This window comes from Pelodiscus sinensis, chromosome 1 (assembly GCF_049634645.1).
Source record: "Pelodiscus sinensis isolate JC-2024 chromosome 1, ASM4963464v1, whole genome shotgun sequence".
NCBI classification, from domain to species: Eukaryota; Metazoa; Chordata; order Testudines; family Trionychidae; genus Pelodiscus; species Pelodiscus sinensis.
This window is the reverse complement of record NC_134711.1, coordinates 237,587,452-237,612,185: the sequence shown is the minus strand read 5'-3', so window position 1 is coordinate 237,612,185 and position 24,734 is coordinate 237,587,452. Positions and strand designations below refer to the sequence as shown.

Here is a 24,734-nt window from a genome sequence, read left to right as displayed (position 1 = left end):
GTTGCAGTCTCTGCTCCTATCCCCTTCCCCATGGTCAGTGGAGACAGATTTCCTTCCCAGTTTGTCCTCCTCCCCTCATCCCCTTGTCTCTTTCCTTGAATACAGGACCCCTCCCACCTTGTCTATTCACCCCAAGATCCCCCAGAAACCTCCCTGCTGAGTAGCAGAGCTTCCCACCCCATTTCCTACTCTTCACTTGCCTTGCTTCTGCCAGTAGCCTCATTTCTCTGCAGATCATCACTTCTCCAGGTGGTTTTTCCTCTGAATGCCTATCACAGTCCCCCATCCCCCAGCTAGCTCCAAGCTAAAGGAGAGGGCAAGGTGGGGGTGGGTTTAGGGTTAGGTGAGGATAAGCCAAGGTACAAATGGGGATTTCCAATAGCAGAGGCGCGGAATATTTTGAGACTCATTCATTGTTATAGTGTCTTGTGTTCTCCAGCAGTCATACTCCTTCCCTCTTTCCTGTAACAGTTCCCACCATTAGCCTCTGAAAATTCCAGGAAATGAGTTTTCTGGGAATTAGCCAGAGTCCAATAAATAAAAGATGCCCCAAAAGGTCAGTTTTTCCATATTGTAAACCAGATGTCCAAAAAGGATGTACATCACCGCACATAAAGTGTGAGTTACAAGAACCGTGTAAATAATACATCTAGATGGGCAGGACTCTTTGATTTCTCAGGTGACAGAGACTGATTCTTTGATAGTCACTTATGACTTCAGCAGGGAGGAGATGATGATGATGAAGCCTGGCAATAGTATAAAAATTGTGCTTCCCTTCATTGTTCTGATGTGCACAAAGCAGCTGCTTTCTTTTAACCTAATGAAGTGAAGAATTGACTGGAAAATACCCCAGGCCCTATGGAATGCTCCAATCCCCATTGATAAATCATTGCATCTAACCTTGCTGATATTAGTCAAATCTTTGCTTAAGAATGTTGTAAATTATGTGTTCTGATACAATTAGCCCTTGATAGACATGAATACATAGGAATGCTTATATTCCAGATATAACTTTAGCTGTCAATTTGGTCAAACTACTACAATTATTAATTAAATGAAATTTTGCTCCATTCTTTTCTTTCCAATACACTGCAAGCCCTTTGTGTAGAAGTCCATGGTGATAAAGTACACAGCTCCTTCACTGCAGCAAAATGAGTCCAAAGCGGAACCTGGTATTCCTTGTTTGTTAATTGGTGTCGCAATATAAAATCAGACAGTGGTTCAGGGTTCCCACTGGGGACCACAAAGGAAAGCAACATGATACATTTGAAAACCTCAATAATGTGATCCCCTTCAAAGATACTCCAGATCTTTACCTTGACCCTCCCTCCCCCCCATCACCTAATCTTGGAGTTCTGATTCATCTGTGAATTGGGGGTGGCGACATACAAAATGTAATGGCATGCTATCCAGGCTGTAATTTGGCACTCATAGTCCACATTTAATAGTATGCTGTGCTGTTAGTAAGAACACACTACAACATTCATAATGTTCAGTATAGCCTTTGGGCACTATGAATGGGAATTCTTCTCAACTAAGATTTTTGCCTGTTTTTTAAGACCATGTAGGGGATTAGTTGGTACGTTTCTGCACGAATAGAATTATTTGCATGGGGTTTAGCTCTCTGTGTTTAATGACTACCCAACTCCTCCTCCAGGTCAAAGCCTTTGAAATAGAGAGCTTTCACCATGTTGACATTTCAGCAAGGGCTGCAAGATATTGGGACACTGGCATTTCTGTTTCATCATGGCTTCCAGTAACTACGTGGTTTTGCTTCTCTGCTTTATGCTATTGCTACCTCTTTTTCTGGCTACAGGTATGTCTCAGGAAACTGCTGTAATGATCATTATTTATTGCTTTGTTAATCACATGATTCTTGAGGCGTGTTGGATCATCCACAGCAATGGCTGTACAGAACGATTCCTAATGAATGTGTCTAAGTCTGTTCAGGTGTTCTAATGAGCTCGTTGTTTTGGGTGGCAATTGTGTTCATGCTCTTACTGTATCAATTGGGAAAAATTCCTGCTAGGCTCATAGATGAATAAGTTATCTCAATATGTGCACCAGAATCCGCTCCCAGGGAACCAAAGGGCACTAGTAATCATAGAGCTCAGTCAATCCACAGAGTGACACCCTTCCCCCCTCCCCACCAAGACTTGATCAACAATAAAAAAAATACAATTCTACGAAGATTTCCGTATACCTTTTTAGCTATAGAATGGTGGTGCCCTTAGATTCTCTTCCCTTCAGTAAGTTAATGAGGACAAGTGAAGTAAGAAAGCAATTGCAAAAAATTAAAAATATCGGTATTCAACAAAATGAAAGGATGAAACTTGATATGAGCATAAGAAAAAGACATTGCACTGTGTGTACTATAGTAAATACGTATACAGACGTAATTATCATGGAAGCCATCTACAGTAATCCCTTTTATGTTTTTAAATATATATATGTTAATGATAATTTGGTGGCTGGTAATCTAGGAACAGAAATACTCTAGTACAAGTATGAGTGGAGTAAACTTCCAAACCCCCCTCCTATCAGTGTGGCTGGGCACTGCCTGGCAGAGATACCTCCAAATGGAAGACTGTTCATTTTCCATTGGGAATTATGTTGGAGAGGAAACATTTTGGGACTACTCTGCTCAAGCTCCATCTTCTATCCCCAGCTTTACCCACCATCCCAGAGCAGTTGAATGTTTCTGTCAAAATGCTCAGAAGTAAAATTGTCATCACTAGGCTTCAGAATCAACTAATTAATATATGGTAGGACATTGTTCACCTCGTAGAATGATTGTTTTTTTTACAGTCTACTATGTCAAGATTCAGAAATACATCACTGAGTTGCATTATTTATTATCAGTTTATTATCAGTTACCAGCATTAATAAATGCTAATAAATGTCATTGCGATGGTAGACGCCACTCAGGTTGGCCTGGTGCAGGAGTGGGGCAAAAGCAGACCTGGCAGCCATCTTGTCCATGAAGGACCCGCTGCTCCACCACCACCTCACACTGTCTGCGCACACAGTGCACTCTCACCTGCTGAGAGCACTGGAACCACTGGAGTGTGTCATCCAGGTGCCAGTCGGCTAGGTCCTAGCCAGCCTGCCCAACTCCCTCCCTCGCAAATATAACTTAGATAGGGCCACGATAAGGTGGGTGCATAATTGGCTGGATAACCGTAGTCAGAGAGTTGTTAACGGTGCTAAATCCTGCTGGAAAGGGATAACAAGTGGAGTTCCGCAAGGGTCTGTTTTGGGACCCGTACTGTTCAATATCTTCATCAATGATGTAGATATTGGGATAGAGAGTATGCTTATTAAGTTTGCAGATGATACCAAACTGGGTGGGGTTGCAACTTCTTTGGAGGATAGGGACATAATTCAAAATGACCTTAGCAAGTTAGAGAAATGGTCAGAGGTAAACAGGATGGGGTTTAATAAAGAGAAATGCAAAGTGCTCCACTTAGGAAGGAACAATCAGTTCCATACATACAAGATGGGAAGCGACTGTCTAGGAAGGAGCATGGCGGAAAGGGATCTAGGGGTCATAGTGGACCACAAGTTGAATATGAGTCAACAGTGTGATGCTGTTGCAAAAAAAGCAAATATGATTCTAGGTTGTGTCAACAGGTGTGTTGTAAGCAAAACTCGTGAAGTCATTCTGCCGCTCTACTCTGCACTAGTTAGGCCTCAGCTGGAGTATTGTGTCCAGTTCTGGGCGCCACATTTCAAGAAAGATGTGGAGAAATTGGAAAGGGTACAGAGAAGAGCGACAAAAATGATTAAAGGTTTAAAGAACATGACCTATGAAGCCAGGCTTCATGAACTGGTCTTGTTTAGTTTGGAAAAAAGAAGATTAAGGGGGGACATGATAGCGGTTTTCAAATATCTAAAAGGGTGTCACAAGGAGGAAGGAGAAAATTTTGTTCCTCTTGGTTTCTGAGGACAGGACAAGGAGTAATGGGCTTAAAGTGCAGCAGGGGAGGTTTAGATTGGACATTAGGAAAAAATTCCTAACCGTCAGGGTGGTCAAATATTGGAATAAATTGCCAAGGGAGGTGGTGGAATCTCCCTCTCTGGAGATATTTAAGAACAGGTTAGATAGACATCTGTCAGGGATGGTGTAGACGGAGCTTGGTCCTGCCTTGGGGGCGGGGGGCTGGACTCGATGACCCCTCGAGGTCCCTTCCAGTCCTATTATTCTATGATTCTAAGGTGCAGCCTCCATTCCACACTTGGCTAACTTATTCCCTAGAGCAGCATCTGGCTGCCACATGGGAGTGATTGTTACAATAAATAAACCCTGTGACAGACACTAGATCTGGGAGGCTCTAGGGTCCCAGCTCTGCCTCAGTGGGATCAGCCCAGGGAGCTGGGCTGCTCTCTTGTCCCTTGTGGCTGGGCAAAGCTGAGCCAGCATTGTCCCCAGCTGCAGCCCTAGGATGGGGGATGTGGTTCTGGGAGCTTCCCTCACGTGGGGGAGGGCAGGGCACTGCGGGGAGCTGCCCTGGCTGAGGAGACTGGGAGCTGTCCCTCAGGGAAGGCACTGAAAGCAGGGAGTGCTACGCCTCCCCTCCACCAACCCACCATGTGCTGGCATTGCACCCCCAGACCCTATCCCACAGGGTAGGGCCCAGGGCTGCTCTCCCTGCCTGCACAGCACCCCCACCCCAGGGCCAATTGTTGCTCTGCTCACTGCAGCTAGAGTAAGTGGCTCAGCGACCCAGCTGCTCACCCCTTCCAGCTCCAGCCCTGGAGAAGCTGGTAACCCACCTCCCTACCCTCAGCTGGTGCTAAATCTAGCCCTGGGTAAGCTGGAGGCAGCTGCCCAGTTGCTCCTGGGGCAGGACTCAAACCCACAATCCCAAATTCTGGAGGCTGATGCCTTATCCATTTGGCCTCTGGAAAAACCACCCCAGACCCAGACTTCTCAAGTCTTCCAGTGTATTCTCAAATGTTCTGTGTGACTGCGTGATGGACCCCTCGCCTTTTATAATAGTAGAGAGATAATTTTATATTAATTTAGCATTTGTTTAGTGATGGTGCCCTAAAGGCAGAAGCCCGGACTGGGTCTCTACTACAGAACAACTGTAACTCTTATTTTAAAAAAAAGTTCACATTTTGCAGAAACGTGTAGAACGGAGATGTGTTCTCTTGCACAGCACAGTGCTCTGTAGCACACCAACTTGACTTCTGCTCCTCTTGCACATTAAGGGTGCGTCTACCCAGCAGCAGCATTTTGGAATAACAATGCAAACGTCTACGCAGCAATTCCATTACAGTAGAGTCCTGATTATCCAACCTTCGCTTATCCGACCTGCCAGTTTAACCGACACAGCCATTCAGCGTGCTATTTACGTGTCCATGCATCACATACCGCAATGGCCGTAGCTTCGTTTGTTCCTCTGCACCACTGATTTATGTTTGTGCTGTGATTGTGTTTCATTTTTCCAATTGCATGTTCCCCTTACTGTAATATACTTTTATTGTTTGAGGAACATGGCATATGAAAAGAGGAAAAAAAGTGGTTCTTTCCATTGAACAAAAACCTGAAGCATTAAAGAGAGTAGACAAAGGTGAGTCCATGCTAAAAATTGCATCTGAACTCGGTGTGGGATGAGTTACAGTTGGTGACTGGAAGAGGAAAATAAGTGAGTTAGAAAAGTGGTGCTTTGATCGACCCTCAAGTGCAGGACTGAAGGACAGAAAAACGAAAAAATGTGAACATGAAAAAGTGAGTGAAGCTTTGTTCTTATGGTTCACACAGCAAAGGGATAAGGGCATGCCTGTCACAGGCCCGATTCTGCAAGAGAAAGCTCTGAGTTTTCAAAAGGAATTTAATGAAGGGGAACCTGATTTCACGGCTAGTGTAGGCTGGCTTGATATCTGGAAAAAAAGATATGGGTTAAGGCAGCTCAGTATATGTGGCAAAAAATTATCGGCAAATCAGGAAGGGTTTCTGAAATTTAAAGCAAATTTTCATTATCTCATCGACAATGAAGGATTATCAGGTGAGCAGTTATATAACTGTGATGAGACAGGCTTAAACTATAAAATGCTGCCTTCAAAAACTCTAGCTTCCCAGGCTGAAGTTTCAGCTCCTGGGTATAAACGAAGTAAAGAAAGAGTGACAATTCTAGCCTGTAGTAACGCTACTGGTAACCACAAACTAAGACTCACATTTATTGGAAAGGCAAAAAAACCCACGAGCTTTCAAAAACATAACACCTACTGCTCTACCAGTTTCGTACAAAAATCAGAGGAATGCATAGATGGATTAATCAATTTTCTGAGGCTGGTTTTTCAATGAATTTCTTCCTTCAGTAGAACAATTTTTGAATTTGCTAAACCTACCAAGGAAAGCAATCCTTGTCATTGATAATGAGCCATCTCATCCTCATGAGAATGAATTGATCAGTGGGGACATTGGAGTGATTTTTCTTCCTCCTACTATCACCTCATTGTGTCAGCCTATGGACCAGGGTGTGCTTGAAGCATTAAAGAAAAAATATCGTCGTAAGCTTTTAACTACGCTCATTGAGGTGATAGACGATGGAAATGGTATGCTATATAAGCGAAGGACAGTGAACATAAAAGATGTTATTTATTGGATCTTACAATCATGGGAAGAGATTGAACCACAAACTCTGGCAAGATCATGGAGATAGTTACTTTCAGAAGACGAAAACATATAAGAAATGGTGTAAGAAAATTGTGATAACCTATTACCTTTGTTACAGCAAATTCCAGGCTGCGAGAAGGTGGATGATGATGAAATACAGGAATGGATGGAGAAAGACGAGCAACAAGAAATGACTGGCCACGACATAATAGCTCTGGTGAATCGGGATGACAATGACGATGAAGATGATACAAATGACAATGACAAAATGGAGAGAATTAGTCATAACGAAGGGATCAAGGTTCTCAAGGTGGCACTGGCTTACGTTGAACAACAAGGGGAGGCAACTGCTAATGATGTTATGTTATTGAGACGCTGGTGCGACCTTGCTGCAAGGAAGAGAAACAAAGCTGGGAAACAAACGTCAATCACTAATTTTTTTAAACAATAACTTTAGCACTCTGCCATACTGCATACTAAATGTTCTGTACTCTATTATGTTAGTTGTTCTGTAGAATAATAAGTAATAAACCTGATTTCATACCAGTTTCCATATTATCCGACATTTTTGTTAATCTGACCATCCCTCGGTCCGATTTAGGTCAGATAATCAGGACTCTACTTTATTTTGAAATGACTTATTTCAAAATAACGTGCTGCTTGTCTAATTTCCAGAAATGTTGTTGACTGACTGCCAGAACTAAAGGAAATCCTGTCCTACTTTTTTTTCAAACCTACCCATGTGATGAATGGTAACTCTTCATGAATTATTTGGGTGAAGAACTGCTATAATTCTAAAATTTTAGTCTGCATAAAGACGTGGAATATATCACTTTACCTCATGTACAGCAGCATAAGTAAATAATGTGTCTCTACCTGCTTTAAATATTGTTGCAAACAGCTTGAATTTAAAAAGTAAAGGGACCTGAACTCTGAGTGGCTTACAGTAGACTCTCAGAGGATGTACAAACACCTCGGGAATGGAGGTTGTTTGTAACTCTGAACAAAGCATTACAGTTATTCTTTCAAAAGTTTATAACTGAACATTGACCTAATACAGCTGTGAAACTTTATTATGCAAAATAAAATGCTCTTTTCTCTTTATTTGTATTAGCTTACATTTATCACAGTACTGTACTGCATCTGTGATATATTTTTATTTTAGTTTTTTTTTATCTCTGCTGTTGCTTTATTGTATACATCTGGTTCCAAATGAGGTATATGGTTGACTGGTCAGTTCATAACCCTGAGTTCCTACTGTATTTTGTTTCTGAGGAGAGAAATGTGTATGCAGAGTGCCAATTATTTCAATTTTTCAGTCTTTTTAAAGCAGGAGCAGGCAAACAGCTTGCTGAAAAGACAAAGAAGAGCTAATAGCTTCCTTGAGGAGTTAAAAAGAGGGTCACTAGAACGGGAGTGCGTTGAAGAATTGTGTTCCTATGAGGAAGCCAGAGAAATCTTTCAAGACACTAAAAGAACAGTAAGTAAGGAGTAGCACTGGCTAAGGAGTTTTCTGTTGGCCTGATCTTTATCTTATCTCTTCCTATCTTATTAGTAGAAACATAAATAGATTTTGCCTCTTAAACCCTGAGAGCTGTAAAGTATATAACATACAGGTTGAACCTCTCTAGTCTGGCATCCTCGAGACCTGATTGGTGCCAAACTAGAGAATTTGCCGAACCATGGGAGGTCAGTATTGTCTAGCAGTATCACCGACACTTCCACTGCTTACTGGGCTCTTAGAAGACATATGGGGGAAAATTAGACCTAAATAAACAAACTTTATGGGACTGTGTGAAACTTAGCCACACCCATGATAAGTGGACATCCTGCTGACTAAAATCAAGTCGGACCACGGATGTTGCTGGACCAGAGTGTGCTGGATTAGAGAGGTTCAACCTGTAGTACCTTTGTCTTGTATTACCTTTGTCTTAAAATATACACAAATTAATATTGTGTACAATTTTAGACATGTTCTCTAAGTAGCCACAATTTTCTTCACCCTTCAACCAACTATGTGCAATAACTCTATAATTTATTTGTTTCGGTATTGTACATGCTCTTATCCTTTGTTCATGAAATGATACATTATATGTCTGGATAATTCCTTATGCCCTTTTCCCTCTCTTTTTTACAGATGGAATTCTGGCACACTTATGTTGGTATGAGAATTTCATGTGTTCTAATAATTTACTGAAATTACACCACTGCAGTCCTTCCTGTGAGCCTTTGCTGACACTGTGTTTTTACAGATGCCAACCAATGTGACTCTGCCCCCTGTCAGAATGGTGGGACGTGTGTCGATGAATTTCAGGCTTATGTTTGCCTTTGCCCTGAGGAGTATAAGGGCAAAAACTGTGAGAGAGGTCAGATATTAAAACTTTAAAAAAAATCCTATTCAAATGTTAGGTGCTCTGATGAATACATTGTTGATTTTAAAAAGGACTGGTAGCAAACAACATTACTGTGCAAACAGGGCTCCCCCTCTGAAACTTGTCAACATTACTGTGCATCATTCTCACAGAAAACACTGCTATGTTTTATTCAGCATTTAGGAAACAGGTATTGCAGTCACTCTAAATAATAGCCACATAATCATTACATAGTGTAGATCTTCTAAGGAGTTCACTGTTTTCACTCACCTGAGGGAAAAAGAGCATTTTTCTCACTGATTTATAGTAACTCTATGGCTTAGAAATGGCAATAGTGTGACACACCCCAACATGCAATCTGCACTGCATAACCATTGTCCGTCCCCTCATTAACTCTCTTCTCCAGGCTGTCTCCTACATAGTGAAAAGCCAACCCCTCCAGACTCCTTTCCCTTAGCCATCAGTTTGCAGAGCTACGCCCAGCAAAGTTACATGAATTCTCTTCTAAGCCACTTATGAACTGCACACAAGGAGACCCTAGCCTTCCACCCCAGAAAAGTGCATATTGAATTGCTCAAGATCAATGCAAGCTCACTAATGAGCTTGCCTCTCCTTTCAAAGGGTGGTGGGACATGCACCAGCTCTGTGAACTGAGCAGTTCCCCCAAGCACTTTAGATAAACTCATTCATTTAGATTAACCATTAAAATAAGTTTATTAACTCAACAAAAGTAGATTTTCAGTGATTATATGTGCATAGGCATAAAGATCTGAGTTGGCTACATAAGAAATAAGAAGTAAACATACATTCTAAATCCTAAATTTTATCAGGTTGAACAAGATTTGAATCAAACAGTTTTTCTCACCCTGCTGGACTTTTCAGGCAGCTTTCAGGCTTTCTAGTTAAGACTATCCCTTCCTCCCAGTACAAAGAGATTTCTCTTTGTCTTCTAACAGTCTTGCTTCCAGGTGTTGAGATGGAAAGGAGAGAGTAGGCCCATGGTGTTCCTCTTCTATAGGTGCAGGAAAAACCCATGCTATGTCGTGGGATTAGGCAGTCTTCGTGGTGTATGTGTGCTGCTGACCATCCTTCATTATGAATTGCAAAATGTTGCTTGCACTTTTTGTCTACTTATGATTGGCATGCAAGGTTTCAATATATGTAATTTCTGTTCCTTCTCTGAGTGGCTAGTCGATGGGCATTTCGCAATCGCTTGACATGTTTCAGTAACAAATAAGTAGCAGACTCTTGTAACTTCATATACAATGACAATGCATACATTTCCTCAGGACAGTAATGGTCAGCAAATGATGACTTTTGCAAGGGTACTTTAGCAGACACACTTTGCCCTAGATTTATCATAATATTGTAGAAGGGGTGGCCATGTCTGTATATAAACACATGCAGAAAAGAACAGTCCTTACCTATACCTTCATTAAAAGCACAATGGGACAAATCCAATGTCCAGCGATATCTGTGGGAGTCTTTCCACTGATGACAAGCAGCATTGGTTCTAACTCAATATACTCGGTACATAAGCATAGTGTAGGCCCAAAGGAGGATCAGAAGCTTATCTGGTCTAACATTGTTATCTAACTAGTGGCTCTAACAACAGGTTGAACCTCTCTAGTCCGGCACCCTCAAGATCTGACCTGTGCCGGACCATGGGAAGTCAATGCTGTCTAGCAGCATTACCAACACTTCCACTGCTTATTGGGCTCCTAGAAGAAATTTACAGGTAAATTAGAGCTAAGTAACAGTACTGAACACTGAGAGCCAGGACTGGTGGTTGTAAACAAACTTTATGGGACCATAGGAAACTTGGCCACACCCATGATAAGTGGACATCCAGCTAACTCAAATCATGCCGGGCCACAGATATTGCCGGACCAGAGAGTGCCAGACTAGAGATGTTCAACCAGTACTGTAACAAGGCTTCTGTGATTTCACAGCTTATATTCCCTCACTTCCTATACCCCTTCCCATTTCCTGTACTCTACTGATGCTTCTTTGCTGATGACTAGCTCTGTCTTCTTTGCACAGACCTATCTTTTTGCCACCTTCTCATGCTGTCCCACACTAGAACAGCCTCTTACTCAATATTTTCAAATCCCTTCACCACCTCCTTTAAAAATCTTGTGAAAACCCACCTCTTCAGTAGTGTTTCCTATCTGGAGTGTCCATACCATCCCACACGCTTATTCTGTCTCTTGTGTTTTGTCTCACATGTTGCAGTTCATGTTTTCAGGTCAGGTTGAGTTCATAGTATTGGATACGTAATAATGATGATGATAAAGCACCCATACATGCTCAGCTATTCAGATAGCTTGAGTTAATGAACATTCAGACGTGCTTTTTCTCCAGAAGACAGGTCTTCTGCTGCAGTGAATTATCCTCTGGCCTTTCCTGTGAATTACTGCAGGTGAAAGGAATACAATGATTACAGTTGTTAAACAAACATATTGCTAACAGTCTCCATCTGGTTACCGCAAGGATGGTCTATTCCAATTATTGTAAAGATTGCTATATCTCAAATACCATTTTGTGGTAACTGGAGACAAATGGTCATTATTTTGAATAGCAATCACTGTGTGTGTTTTGGTGCATTTTTTGAACTCTTTAATTTGTGCTGGAGTGTTTAGTTCCCAGCTCTGCCATTAATGTGTGCTTGCATTTGCCCCCCAGGAGCAGCTTTCTTTATCAATATATCAACATTACTGAGTCACAGGTCAAAATGTGGTCAAAATTTCCGAGTATAATTGACTCGAGTTAAACACAAGACACCACATTCTGGAACTGATGTGGTCTTTTCCTGCATTTAGGTCTGAATGACACACTGAAGTGCATTAATGAAAATGGGCACTGTGAACATTATTGCAGAGACAGTCCAACCACAATACGACAGTGCTTTTGTGCAGAGGGTTACATGTTAGCAAGTGATGAAGTGTCCTGTACTCCCCAAGGTAAGGTTCTAAAAACCGAGTTATTACCGTAATGAAACTAATAGGCAGCAGGTTTAAAACAAATAAAAGGAAGCTCTTCACACAGCGCATAGTCAATCTGTGGAATTCCTTGCCTGAGGAGGTTGTGAAGGCTAGGACTATAACAGGGTTTAAAAGAGAACTAGATAAATTCATGGAGGTTAAGTCCATAAATGGCTGTTAGCCAGTATGGGTAAGGAATGGTGTCCCTGGCTTCTGTTTGTCAGATGGTGGAGATGGATGGCAGGAGAGAGATCTCTTGATCATTATCTGTTCAGTTCACTCCCTCTGGGACACCTGGCATTGGACACTGTCGGCAGACAGGGTACTGGGCTGGATGGACCTTTGATCCGACCCAACATGGCCTTTTTATGTTTTTATGTTCTTATAGTAACATATTTTCCTTGGAGGGTGGTGAAGCACTGGAATGGGTTACCTAGGGAGGTGGTGGAATCTCCATCATGAAGGTTTTTAAGTCCCAGCTTCACAAAGCCCTGGCTGGGATAACTTAGTTGGGGTTGGTCCTGCTTTGGGCAGAAGGTTGGATTTGATGTCCTCCTAAGGTCTCCTCCAACTCTAATCTTCTATGATTCTATGGGTAACATCTTTTTATGGTGCTTCTCTGGGAGCTGTCAATTTGTGTTCAATGAATAGATGCTTCATACCTTTATTTATTTCAATATGAGTTTTCATATACAATAGGCAGTTTATGGTCACAAAAAGACACCACCTCCAGCCTAACCTGGCTTCAAAGATGTTTTGCAAAAGCTGAGAATATGGAGATCAAAAGACACTCATATGTTAAGAGATCCACCCTACATAAAGGGTTGGTAGAAATGGTTGTCAGCTGCTGCAGCAAGACACAGGCAGCCTGAGATTGAGATCTGTACGGCCATGCTGCAACACGGCCTCCAATATAATGGAGAGCACCATGGCTGGTTCATGCCTAATTATGGGCTGGAGGGGAAGACCGAGTGGAGGTGAGGCAGTTGAGGTGTAGGACTAGTTGTAAATTCACTTCTCTGAATACTATGCACTGATGGGGCAAAATAAAACACTTCCACTGGGAAACTGCTTTTGGGTCCCTACTTACAAGTGCCTAACGGATGTGTGAGGTGTCTGGAGTGGCAGAGGGGTGCCACCTGGAGACCCTGTCAGGGAGTGACTGGATTGTGGTGTCCCACCCCAAAGAGAAGAGTGGGTACAGGCCTGTCATGTAAAAGGGGACCTTGATGGAGCTATTAGCAGAGGGACAGGGGAACAACTGGCTGCCTTAAGGTGTGAGAAGGCACCTTTTCAAGCTTATTACACAGCTGACGAAAAGACGTGTCTGACCCCACTTTTCATAAGGGGCTGGAGAACAGGCCCATCACACCCTCACCCATTGGTGGCAGCTCCCATGCTGCCAGGTTGAGCCCAGCTCCCTGCTCTGGGCACTAGTCTGGCACAAAGAGTCGCATGGTGTGACCCCATGCAACATGTCACACCGCTGCTCACTCACATTTATCCTGGCCGCCCCATCATCATGACAGAAGTGGGGGAGGGGCTAAACCTGAATGGCGCTTCGACCCTGTACGCCAGGCTGCAACTCCCATACGGAGGAGCTGAACCCAGCCCTGTGGTTAGGAGCCATCACTGCAGGGTAGGTGCACAGCAGGCATGCTCTCCTGCTCCCTCCCCCCACGCTCCCTTCTGGCCTCCCTTTTGCTCCAAGCCAAGTTTAGGGTTTCAGTGCAGGGGCAGCGAGAGCAGCAGGCATGCTAACGTGTGACATTAACAACCCATGGGGTATAACTGATGGTGGCACCACCAATGTCCATCACATACACCCCACCTGAGCTGCAAAACCTGGATCTGCCTGTGGAAAGGGGCACATTAAGGGGACTAGAAAAAGGTCTCACCAGGGTCAGCTGACCCAGAGACGGTGACAACATTGATCATTTAGGGCAGGGGTGGGGAACCTTTTTTGGGTCAGGGCCACTTACCTACAGAAAAATCAGTCGGGGGCTGCACACAAGTGAGAAGCAAAAAAAATTCCACCCCTCGCCAACATGGGCTCCCCAAGGCTGGGGGGAGCCCCAAGCCTCAGGAGCCAGATCCAGGGGAGCTGGGGGCTGCATCCAGCCCCCGGGCCTTAGGTTTTCCGCCCCTGTTTTAGGAGTAGCACAAATTATATTGAATTTAATGTCCAAATAAAACAGTGTTATTTTTATTCCTCTTCAAATCACTAACAACCTCATTTACCCAAATAAGTTACAGAATTTCCTATCTGCTGCTTCAGAGGCTAGAATTTTGCTGCAGAATTCTGCAGATTTTAGATGCCACTTGTCAGAGAGGACATGGGACCTTGCACCCTCTGTGTGTTCCTCAGACCTGGAGGTTAGCAGTACTGGGGGAACAGGAAGTGTAGAGTAACAGACCTTGGTGTCATAGACTATTCAAAGACAACCCTTTATCCTGCCTGCTTAAAATGATGATCATGAAAACCCAGAAGGAATTAGAGGCACTAAACACACAGCATCAATGCTTTTCTCAGAGCCTCCAGTGATACCCAAGTGCAACTTCTTATCAAATGATCTATATTGTAAGGTAACACCACATGTGAGCAGTGTCTACAGAAAAAAAATACATTTACCCACTTGGCAATTAAAAATATTCTGTAATTAGGCACACCACTAGATTACTGGCCAAATTCTCTGCTGATATGACTTCATGGAAGGAATCTTTTTTGGAGTTGCCCTAGCAGAGAATTTGGACCTGTGTGTTTTCCAGTGGATTCATTGTATTCAATCACTCTTCTTACTATGATTTATTGTTTATTTTTCACAGTGGATTACCCATGTGGGCGAATCCCTGTTTTAGCAAAGCAAAGTGCAACTCAGCGGGGGAGAATTGTAGGTGGTTATGTCTGCCCCCCAGGTGAATGTCCATGGCAGGTGAGTTTTCTGTTTCATATTTTGTCGTCTACTGAGTACTTGTTACTACTGAGTAACCAAGCCCTCCATTCAGGCACTGAACAGCTAAAAGCAATGCAAGCTCCCTATGCTCACTGCATCCCTGATATCGTGCCTTGTCCCTCCGCTGGAGTGACTGTGTTGCCAGGCACGAAATGGTAATTCAGCTGTCTCCATGCTCTGCCCATTCAGTCGTTTGCCTTATTGCTGAGGTTGCCCACAAGGGGGTCAGCTGTAGTTAGTGGGATTGTGAACTCTTGGGCAAAACAGGCAAAAACAATAATATATTCTAGCAAAACTGTTCAAGGGAAGACTTTTGTTTGGTTTTATTGTCACATTCGCTTGTGTAAATGCAACATAATGCCTCTCAAGTTACTGGAGCTATTCCACATTTACGTGGGGTGACTCCGCAAACCTTTTTAAAGGTTAAATACAACAAATATCAGTCAATGGATTGACAATACAATGGCTATCTGCTTGCTTATAACAGGAACAATTAGTGATTACTAAATATCTTTGCATTGTTCCTCAGCCATAGTGTAACAGTCTCACATAACCGATTTCAAGGTTAGGAATGAAGTGACTCATGACTTGATGAATTATCGACGTTGCTAGGGGGAAAGAGAAACTAAAGAGAGGGAGATTAGCGATGCAAAATGCTCCCTAAACTCTGTATGCAGGGAAGCCAACTTGACAGTTGTCTGCTTTGGGGCCAAATTCAAAGTTTCTTTTTGAGCAAACAGGAAAATAAAACCCTTTATTTCCGACTTGTAATGTTAGTAATTTAGATCCAAATACATTGCTGTGTAAACTTTAAATTCCAAAAAGCACAAGCCATACAATCATTGCCAAGCTCTCAGATGCTGATGGTTTCACTCTTGCTGTCTTACTTTTACTCTCCCTGAGTAGTACATTAAAGTGTTACTTCTGCTTGCAGATGAAGGTGCTACTCAGCATGAGCATTTACAGCCTACTTATCAATGTATTTACATCAAAGGCTGGGATTTTCAAAGGGTCCAAAGTGAGTTAAGTGCTCACCTCTACTGGGTTTCAATGGAAGTTGGATGTCTAGTTCCCATAATCTCCTGAATTACTTATAAATCTGAGTTACTAAAATGATTGGTCTAAAAACCTAGGCCCTGTTGGGTTATGCAGCATAGTCCCTGCCTCAAAGAGTTGATGGTAACTTTACCAATCATCAGTTAGGAAAATGATGAGTAGACATGGTCCTTGCAGGCCAATTACAATGAATTTTTTCTGTAAAGTCTATAGAATTTCACAGCAAATGACTTGGTGTAACATAAAAGTTTCTTGTGCATGTTTCAGGTTCTGCTAATAGAGAATGAGAAACAAAAGTGTGGAGGTTCACTGCTTGCGCCAAGCTGGGTGGTTACTGCTGCTCATTGCTTAGAAAACACACATCCAAAACTGCTCCGAGTAAAACTGGGTATGTCTTTCTCTTGCCTCACTTTTTTAGACTTTGTAGCCTAAAGTTTTTTGGTTACCTTCATCTTGTATAAATCCAGAGTAATACTTCTCAAGTTACAGAAGTTATCCCAATTTTGCCTGCGGTGAACTTGCAGACATTTTTAGGGTTATATCCAAAAAATAGCTGTCCAAACTGATTGCAAAGACACAGGCCATCTACTGGACTGGAGCAGTTAGCAGTTCCTAAATGTCCCTGCCTTCTTCCTCAGCCATAACATAATAGTCTTACAAAACAGATGTCAAGGTTGGGATTGAAGAGGCTTAAAACTTGCTGAATTATTGGCCTAGTAACCAGGCTCTGGGACCAGATTTATTACCATGCAGAGGTGTGAATGGTGTCTTGAGAGTTTGGGGGCAGTGGCAGGCAGAGCCAGTTAGCAGCATGACTCCAGCAGGAATGCTGCTGTCAAGAAATGGTAGAAGAGAAGATTTCTCCATGGGTCTGCTGTACAATCTACAAGGTCTCTAAAAGGGTGTCACAAGGAGGAGGGAGAAAACTTGTTCATCTTGGCCTCTGAGGATAGAACAAGAAGCAATGGGCTTAAACTGCAGCAAGGCAGGTTTAGGTTGGACATTAGGAAAAAGTTCCTAACTGTCAGGATGGTTAAACACTGGAATAAATTGCCCAGGGAGGTTGTGGAATCTCCATCTCTGGGGATATTTAAGAGTGGGTTAGATAAATGTCTAGCATGGATGGTCTAGACAGTATTAGGTCCTGCCATGAGGGCAGGGGACTGGACACGATGACCTCTCGGGGTCCCTTCCAGTCCTATTGTTCTATGATTTAATCAGGGAGAGCATAGTCAGTCCCTCTTGTTCTTGGCCCACTCCCTCCTTGGCCCATGGATCCTCCAGAATGTCTTCCACGTGGGGAGAAAGTGGGGGTGCAAACTATGGAGGTGGCACTTTGACGGGGGGCTGGAACAATTCATAAACTGGGGTGTGCTGAGAGCCACTATATAAACTGTAAATGCTGTCCATGATGGGAGCCACAGGGTGTGGCAGCGCCCCTCGTTCCAGCACCTATGCCCTCTCATTTCTTCTCTCCCGCAGCTGGCAAATGCAGATGCCAGTGGAGTTACACTGGCTCCCAGTGTCTGGTACTTAGCTTCTATATATAACTGTGCCATGGAACCTAGCCTAGTCTTTTCTGTGCTAGAAGTTAGTCAATGAACAGCCAAGCGGGGTAGTTCTAATGCTGTCAAGGGGCCCTACAGAAGCAGTACCTCTGTACTCTGGTTGCTTCTGCTATAAATCTGTTGCTGAGCCCTGTAACACATCTTCTGTCAAGGGAGAAAGCTGGAATGAAGGAAGAGGCTCTAGGAGAGGCCTTTCTGGGGTAACAAATACTGTGTCTGCTGAACCAGAGACAAGAATTAATTGGGCAGGATTCAGTAGTGGCCAAAGAAATGTAGTAATAGTAAGTAAGAAGAGAAGGAATGTCAGTTTAGCACTTTCCTTCCATAAGAGCTGTGTGGAGTTAAGAAGTTTACTACCAATGTGAACCTGACAAGAGTTTATTTCCTTTTTCAGGAGAACACAGAATAGATGAAGATGATGAAGGGGAGCAAGAAAGGAGGGTTTCTGAAATGATCATTCATGAAAATTATATTTTAGGAAAAACTGACCATGATATTGCCCTGCTGCGCCTAGAGGCACCTGTTAATTTCACTGATTACGTGGTACCCATATGTTTGCCTGAGAAACAGTTTGCAATGTATGAGCTGTCCTCCATTAAGTTCTCCACTGTGAGCGGATGGGGGCGTCTAATAGAAGGAGGTGCTACTTCTGCGGTTCTGATGAGAGTTGATCTGCCACGTGTCAAGACACAAGAGTGTGTCCAGGAGACCAAATTAAATATCACAGAGAACATGTTCTGTGCAGGAGACCTTAGTGGGACCAAAGACTCCTGCAGTGGGGACAGCGGTGGGCCTCATGCCACAAAGTACAAGAACACCTGGTTTCTGACAGGGATTGTCAGCTGGGGGAAGGGGTGTGCTACCGAAGGCACTTACGGAGTTTACACGCGGGTGTCTAAATATATTGAATGGTTAAACAGGCACATGGATTCATAAACTGCCAGGCTACCTCTAGTCAGAACATTTCCACATTGCAGAGGAAATCTTTGAATCCCACCTGGGACATTTCCCTGTTTATTATTCTTTCAGGATCTTAAAAAAGTTACTCACACCTTTACCTAAGGATTAGAAAGCAAGCCCTTTGCAGTTCAGTCACAGTAAACTCATTGTTTGTACATTATGATCTAAGAGGAAATATTTTGCAGCAATGTTTTCAAAGTGGGTAACACTTGTAAATTATATTTCCACAACTTGACCTTACATCACAGTTGCAAATACTAAAGGCAAACCTTGCTACATGTGATCTGTCCTAAGACTCCAGAACCAAGGAAATGGGAAAAAAATTTCATTCCAGGTTTTGTTACTGAAGTCTTAGTTTCATCTTTTCCTACATTAAATACTAATGTAATATTGTGAACAATGATAAAATTGATCCATATTTGTGTCTGGTGCCTCTGACTTTAAGATAACTTAGCTCTGGTATAACATGATTACATTATGAGAACAAAGAGAATGTCAGTGCTTATTAGGTAGCCCCCTACAGTAACAGTATTCAAACCAAGGTGTTTGCCACTTGTGTGTGTAGAATGCAGGGGAGATGACAACCTCTGTAGGCCCTTGGGCAAGATATGGAGGACCAGCTCTGTGCTCCTCAAGAGGTGGGGCCTAAGGCAGAAGAGCTGGGGCAGACACTGCCCAGAGAGGTGCTCTGAGCCCTACGGAGCACACAGTACACTGGTCCTGTGGTGATCTAAAGAGCCTGGGGCTCTGGCTGCTGTTGCAATAGCAGCAGTGGTGGCTAGGAGCCTCTGGTTCCATTGAATTGCTGGGCCCATGGGCAACTTCTCCCTTTGCTCTCAATGTAGGTGGGCCAGATAAGGACCATTATGTTCTGACCAGCAGCATAGCACAGGCTACTGCTGGTTGCACATACCAATAATTGTTTTCACCTGCAATTGATAGTACAGATAGAACCTCTCTGATCCACAGCTCCCTGGTCTGGCAACATCCGTGGACCAGCAAGCCCAGGACTGGCCATGGAGCCTCAGCAGCCCTACAGGTCAGTGGAGTCTGGTAGCCCAGAATGGCCATGGAGCTAGGATCCTGATGATCTACTATAGACCCCAGGAGAGTCCATCAGCTGAGGGGGCCAGAACTGACCTCCCCTAGGGTTGCCAGATGGTTTCAACAAAAATACCAGACACACTCGACATTACATCACAATCTACATTACATCTTATTTAGAAAATACCAGACATTTATATTTTCTCAATTTGTTTTCCAAACAGAAAGCTCAAATACTGGACTGTCCAGTTCAAAACCGGACACCTGGAAACCCTAACCTCCCCTGGTCTAACAAACTCCCTCCTTCAGGACTGGTCAAGTCCTGAGGATGCTAGACCAGGGAGGTCCAACCTATATATGAAAACCTATGAATGCACAATGAGAGGGTGGACTCCGATCCCTTTGAAAGTGTGTTGCCAATATCATTATGAAGGCAATATAATATACTAATGGAGAAAGGTAGATTAAATTATTTTCTAAAATTCAGATCTATTTTCTCTTCAAATTAATTCAAATCAGTTGGAAGAGCAGCACAGTCACTAGGACTGGCTGAAGAACAGTAAACTAATGATACACAATAATTCACTGAGATGGGAAGACATTTAGGGGAGTTGTGCAGAGATCCATATTGGGCCTTATTTTATTTAACTATTTGATGGGGCGGACAGGCCCCGCACTGAAGGATAGGGGGTAGCCCAGACCCAGCTGGCTGAGAAGGCCCCGCCCCTCCAGCAGAGCCTGAGTATAAAAGCAGAGAGCCCTGCAGCCAGGAATGCTGCAGGGGGAAAGAATAGCCCAGGCCGTGCCGGTGTTTCTGCAGCAGCTGAAACGGGAGTCACCGCCAGTGCCTGACCCGGAGGCAGAGCCAGCAGCCGCCAACCCCAGGTAGGCAGGGCCGCACCCGCAACTCCAACAGCGGCCCCCGCAGGTACTGACTCTGAGGCAGAAGGGCCACGGGGGAGCCAGGGCGTGGCAAGAAGCAGCCCAGGGTAAAGGACTGGGAGAGCGGCTCGGCGCGTATCAGCCGGATTCCCTGCTGAGCAGGCAGGAGCCATAGTCCCTGCCCACAGGTCCTGGGCTGGGACCTGGTGGAGGGGGAGGGCCCGGGTCCCCCTACCACCCATTTTCCCTTCCCTGGACAATCAACCCCTGGTCCAGGAGCGGCGTATTTACCCCGATAGAGGGGCGCTGACTTTTGAACCAGGTTGATAGAGCCGGATTTACCCCGATAGAGGGGCCCGGATTTTGCATTGGAACTGCGGGTACCGTAGCTGTCCTGCTAGAGGGGCCTGGACATTGTAGTGAGACTGGGGGAGTACCGTGAATGCCCTGGTCGAGGGGCCCAAATGGTGGCAAAGAGACCTTGGGGGGGCGTACCCATGCCGGGGCATACCCCTCAACAAACATCTTCATTGATGATACAAGGGTGGCAGTGTATGAATCATATTCAAAACCACAAATGCCATTGAACTGGGAAGAACAGCAAATTCCAGAGAGGACAAATGTAAAGGGACAGATAGCTTCTTTTTTTTAATAGGAAAAAATAATGAAGTTAGGAAATGGGGGTGCGGGGAAATAATCCAGATCAGTGGTAGAGGACAAATCTGGAAAGCAATAATGTGGAATTAGCCTACAGATAATAGTGACCAGCAAACAAAGCATAACTTTGCAATGAGGCAATTAAAAAAGATAATCCAGTTCATTTTGGGATTCTTGAGGCAGGACATCATGGAGCAGAGAGTTAATTGTGCCTCTGTATAGGGCTCCAGTGTGAATGTTGTTTAACTTCTGCCCTGCTCATTTACAGAAAGGTACTGACAAACTGGAGGGCATTCAGGAAAAAAAAGATGAGTTGTCTGGTCAGATCTATAAAGGATGTTTTAACTACAGGTTTAATATGTGTATCTTGGTTAAATAAATGAAATAAGCTGATGGTGAAAGTGAGCTCCTAAGATATCAAAGGTGTGAACTCCACAGAAGCAATTGTTTAATGGGGGGGGGGGACAGAGCTCTATCTAGGTGCCATGGGGTGAAAATATAAAAAGGAGGCTTGAGGCAAAATATCCTGACCAGTTTCCTGACAGTAAGATTTGTTCAATTAAAGTCCCTAAGGGTATGTCTACACTACAGCACTAATTCGAACTAACTTAATTCGAATTAGTTAATTCGAACTAAGCTAATTCGAACTAGTGCATCTAGACCTAAAAATTAGTTCAAATTAGCATTTTGCTAATTTGAACTAGCATGTCCACATTGAGTGGACCCTGAACCGAGGTTAAGGATGGCCGGGAGTAGTGCTGGCAGGGCATCAGATTAGGATTTAGAGTGTGGAGCTGCTGCCTCAGGTTAGCCGAGGGCTGTGCTTAAAGGAACCCGACCCCCACCCCGGACAGACAGTTCTCAGGGGTTCCCCGCTCACTTGTCTAACTTGATGAGGGACAGCAAAGCAGTCCTGGCTTGGAGTGCCCACACTCGGCACATCACAGCACTCGGCCATCAGCCCGGCTGTACTTGCCGCAGGCTGCCATCTGGGCCGGGTGTCAATCGGGGGGGCTGCAGGAGAGCTTCCACCCCGAGGAGCCTGCAGAGCCACCCCAGTCCTCCCCATCGGGGGCTCGTACCCCATTCCTCCTTCACCTCCTTCCACTTACCCCTTCCTAGCCCCCCTTCCTGATGTACAAAATAAAGGACACGTGTGTTCAAAAATAGAAACTCTCTTTATTGAACAAAACTCGGGGAGACTGGGAAAAGGAGGTGGGAGAGGGGAAGAGAGAGGCTGGGAGAGGGGAGGGCAACTAAAATGATCAGGGGTTGGGAACAGGTCCTATATGAAGAGAGGCTAAAGAGACTGAGACTTTTCTGCTTAGAAAAGAGGAGACCAAGGGGGGATATGATAGAGGTCTATAAAAGCATGAGTGGTGTGGAGAGGGTACATAAAGAAAAGTTCTTCATTAGTTCCCATAATAGAAGGACTAGAGGACACCAAATGAAATGAATGGGTAGCAGGCTTCAAACTAATAACAGAAAGTTCTTCTCCACAAAGCAAATAGTCAACCTGTGGAACTCCTTGCTGCATGAGGCTGTGAAGGCTAGAACTATAACAGAGTTTAAAGACAAGTTAGATAAATTCATGGAGGTTGGGTCCATGAAATGGTATTAGCCAGGGGGTAGAAATGGTGTCCCTGGCCTCTGTTTGTGGAAGGCTGGAGATGGATGGCACGAGACAAATGGCTTGGTCATTGTCTTCAGTCCATCCCCTCCGGGGTACCTAGTGTGGGCTGCTGTCAGCAGACAGGCTACTGGGCTAGATGGACCTTTGGTCTGACCTAGTACGGCCATTCTTATGTTTTTATGTTCTAAGCTCAGGGTCGGGGGTCTCACTGGACCACCCTGATTTTCATGCAAACCTGCTCCTGGGTGGCCAGGCTGGCAGCTATCCTGCCCCAGACGGCCACTTTCCTGTGCCTAGTGCGGAGGTAATGGACATTGGAGGCTTCCCCCCAAACCTGGATAAGGTCCACGATCTCTGCACTAAACCAGGCGGGTGCCCACCTCTTGCAGTCCCGGGAAGAGGCAGAGGGCTGGGTGGCAGCAGGTGGCTGGCTCATGCCGTGCCAGGTGCAGGGTCTGCTGGCTGGGTGCTGGCAGGCTTGCACCTGGCATGAGCACCGTAGCCAGACCGTGCCCCTTTAAGGGCTCCAGGGCTGGGGGGGGGGGCACACAAATTTCCCTGGTGGTGCCCAGAGTGGCCACCAGGGCAAGCTGGGGAGGGCTAGCCTCACACTAGTTCGAATTAAGTGGTTACAGAGCCCTTAATTTGAACTACTTAATTCGAACTAGGCGTTAGTCCTCGTAGAATGAGGTTTACCTCATTCGAATTAAGCGCTCCGCTAGTTCGAATTAACTAGCAGTTTGTATGTGTACCACCTATTGAAGTTAATTTGAACGAACGTCTGTTAGTTCAAATTAACTTTGTAGTGTAGACATACCCTAAGGCCTGCAGTGGAAACCCCATTCCTTGTGATATTTAAAGCTTGGCTAGACAAAAGTCTATATAATTAAGTAAGTGTAAAACAATCTTGCACAGCTAAGTGCTGGGATTTCCTGGAGGGTTAACATGATCTGGAGGGGGGTCTTAGCATTAATAAGTGGCTGCAGTACTCCCACTCCTGGTGCTGGAGAACAGAAGGAAGGGCTCAGCCTTAAAAAAAAATCCTTGTCTGGATTGAAAGATAGGGCAATAGATCTGCCTGCCACTCTCCTGGCCCCAAATACTGAAGTTGTTGAAAATGGATCATCTGGTTCCAGTCCTTCACCCTGAAGATGTCAGAAGACAAGGGAGCAGAAAGCAACTGAAAACTACTAAAGGTAACTGGGAGAACACCTGAGTGTGTTTCAGAAGCAGGTCAATTTCTAGACTTTACAGGAGTCAAGGAATTGAGATCTTCAGCCTTCCTCCCCACTGGACCAAGAGATGAGGGGGCACTTTTACCTCTACTGCATGGCCCAGGCAGTGGGAGCATTGGATCCAACATAGACATACCTACCTCTGTACACCTCTTGCAACTAGCATGGATAACAGTGGCCTGTTAAACAAAACCATCCAACTGTGGATTAGCTGTAAATATTTATCCTTTTTCAGATAGCTGCATATGTCCTATACTGTTGCTATCCTGGTAATTTTTATTCAGTTTGCTTAGTAATCGGTCCTTTCCTTCTCTAGCTTATTTATAATCTGTCAATAAAAGCTTTGTCTTATGTGGAAGGGTCAGTCTCACTCCTGGGTCCCAAACTCCTGGTCATTCCCCTATCACACAATCTAGGTCTTGTGGACACCTATCCTTGTTGGGATTGGGCTTCAATTCTCCTGCTAAAAGAGTGTGGGGCAAATGCCCCATGGTCAGTCTGGGCTGGGCTACCAGCTGGAATTTCAGGCTACTGGGGGAAGGGAACCCAAACACTTCCTGTCAGAACCCTTCACCTTCCGCCTGTGGTCTCTGGCAATGCTGCTGTTGACTTTCTCAGCTTCTCTGATGCTCCTTATCAGTTACAAGTTCCTCTCTACCTCCACTCTCTCTCCCTTTTAAAAAGGCTTCCTGTGGCTGCCTGAAGTCAAATCACCTGGCCCTTGATTGATTTATAGCAGCTCTATTCCAGCTGCTTCCATTCTG

The 24,734-nt window shown here is 44.4% G+C and overlaps 1 protein-coding gene across 1 annotated transcript; it reads left to right on the top strand.

The window, feature by feature from the left end:
* Positions 1-1,657: 1,657 nt before the first annotated feature.
* Positions 1,658-18,943, top strand: F7 (coagulation factor VII). The gene is made up of 8 exons (XM_006138946.4): positions 1,658-1,816; positions 7,945-8,105; positions 8,763-8,787; positions 8,878-8,991; positions 11,820-11,960; positions 14,808-14,914; positions 16,259-16,379; positions 17,954-18,943. The coding sequence occupies exons 1-8, from the start codon at positions 1,747-1,749 to the stop codon at positions 18,493-18,495; spliced, it is 1,281 nt and encodes a 426-aa protein (XP_006139008.1). The 5' UTR covers positions 1,658-1,746; the 3' UTR covers positions 18,496-18,943.
* Positions 18,944-24,734: the final 5,791 nt, after the last annotated feature.

Coding starts and splice junctions, on each gene's coding strand:
- F7 (XM_006138946.4), top strand. CDS start 1,747: ATGGCTTCCAGTAACTACGTGGTTTTGCTTCTCTGCTTTATGCTATTG. Junction 8,788..8,877: donor ATTCTGGCACACTTATGTTG/GTATGAGAATTT, acceptor GTGTTTTTACAG/ATGCCAACCAATGTGACTCT. Junction 14,915..16,258: donor CAGGTGAATGTCCATGGCAG/GTGAGTTTTCTG, acceptor TGCATGTTTCAG/GTTCTGCTAATAGAGAATGA.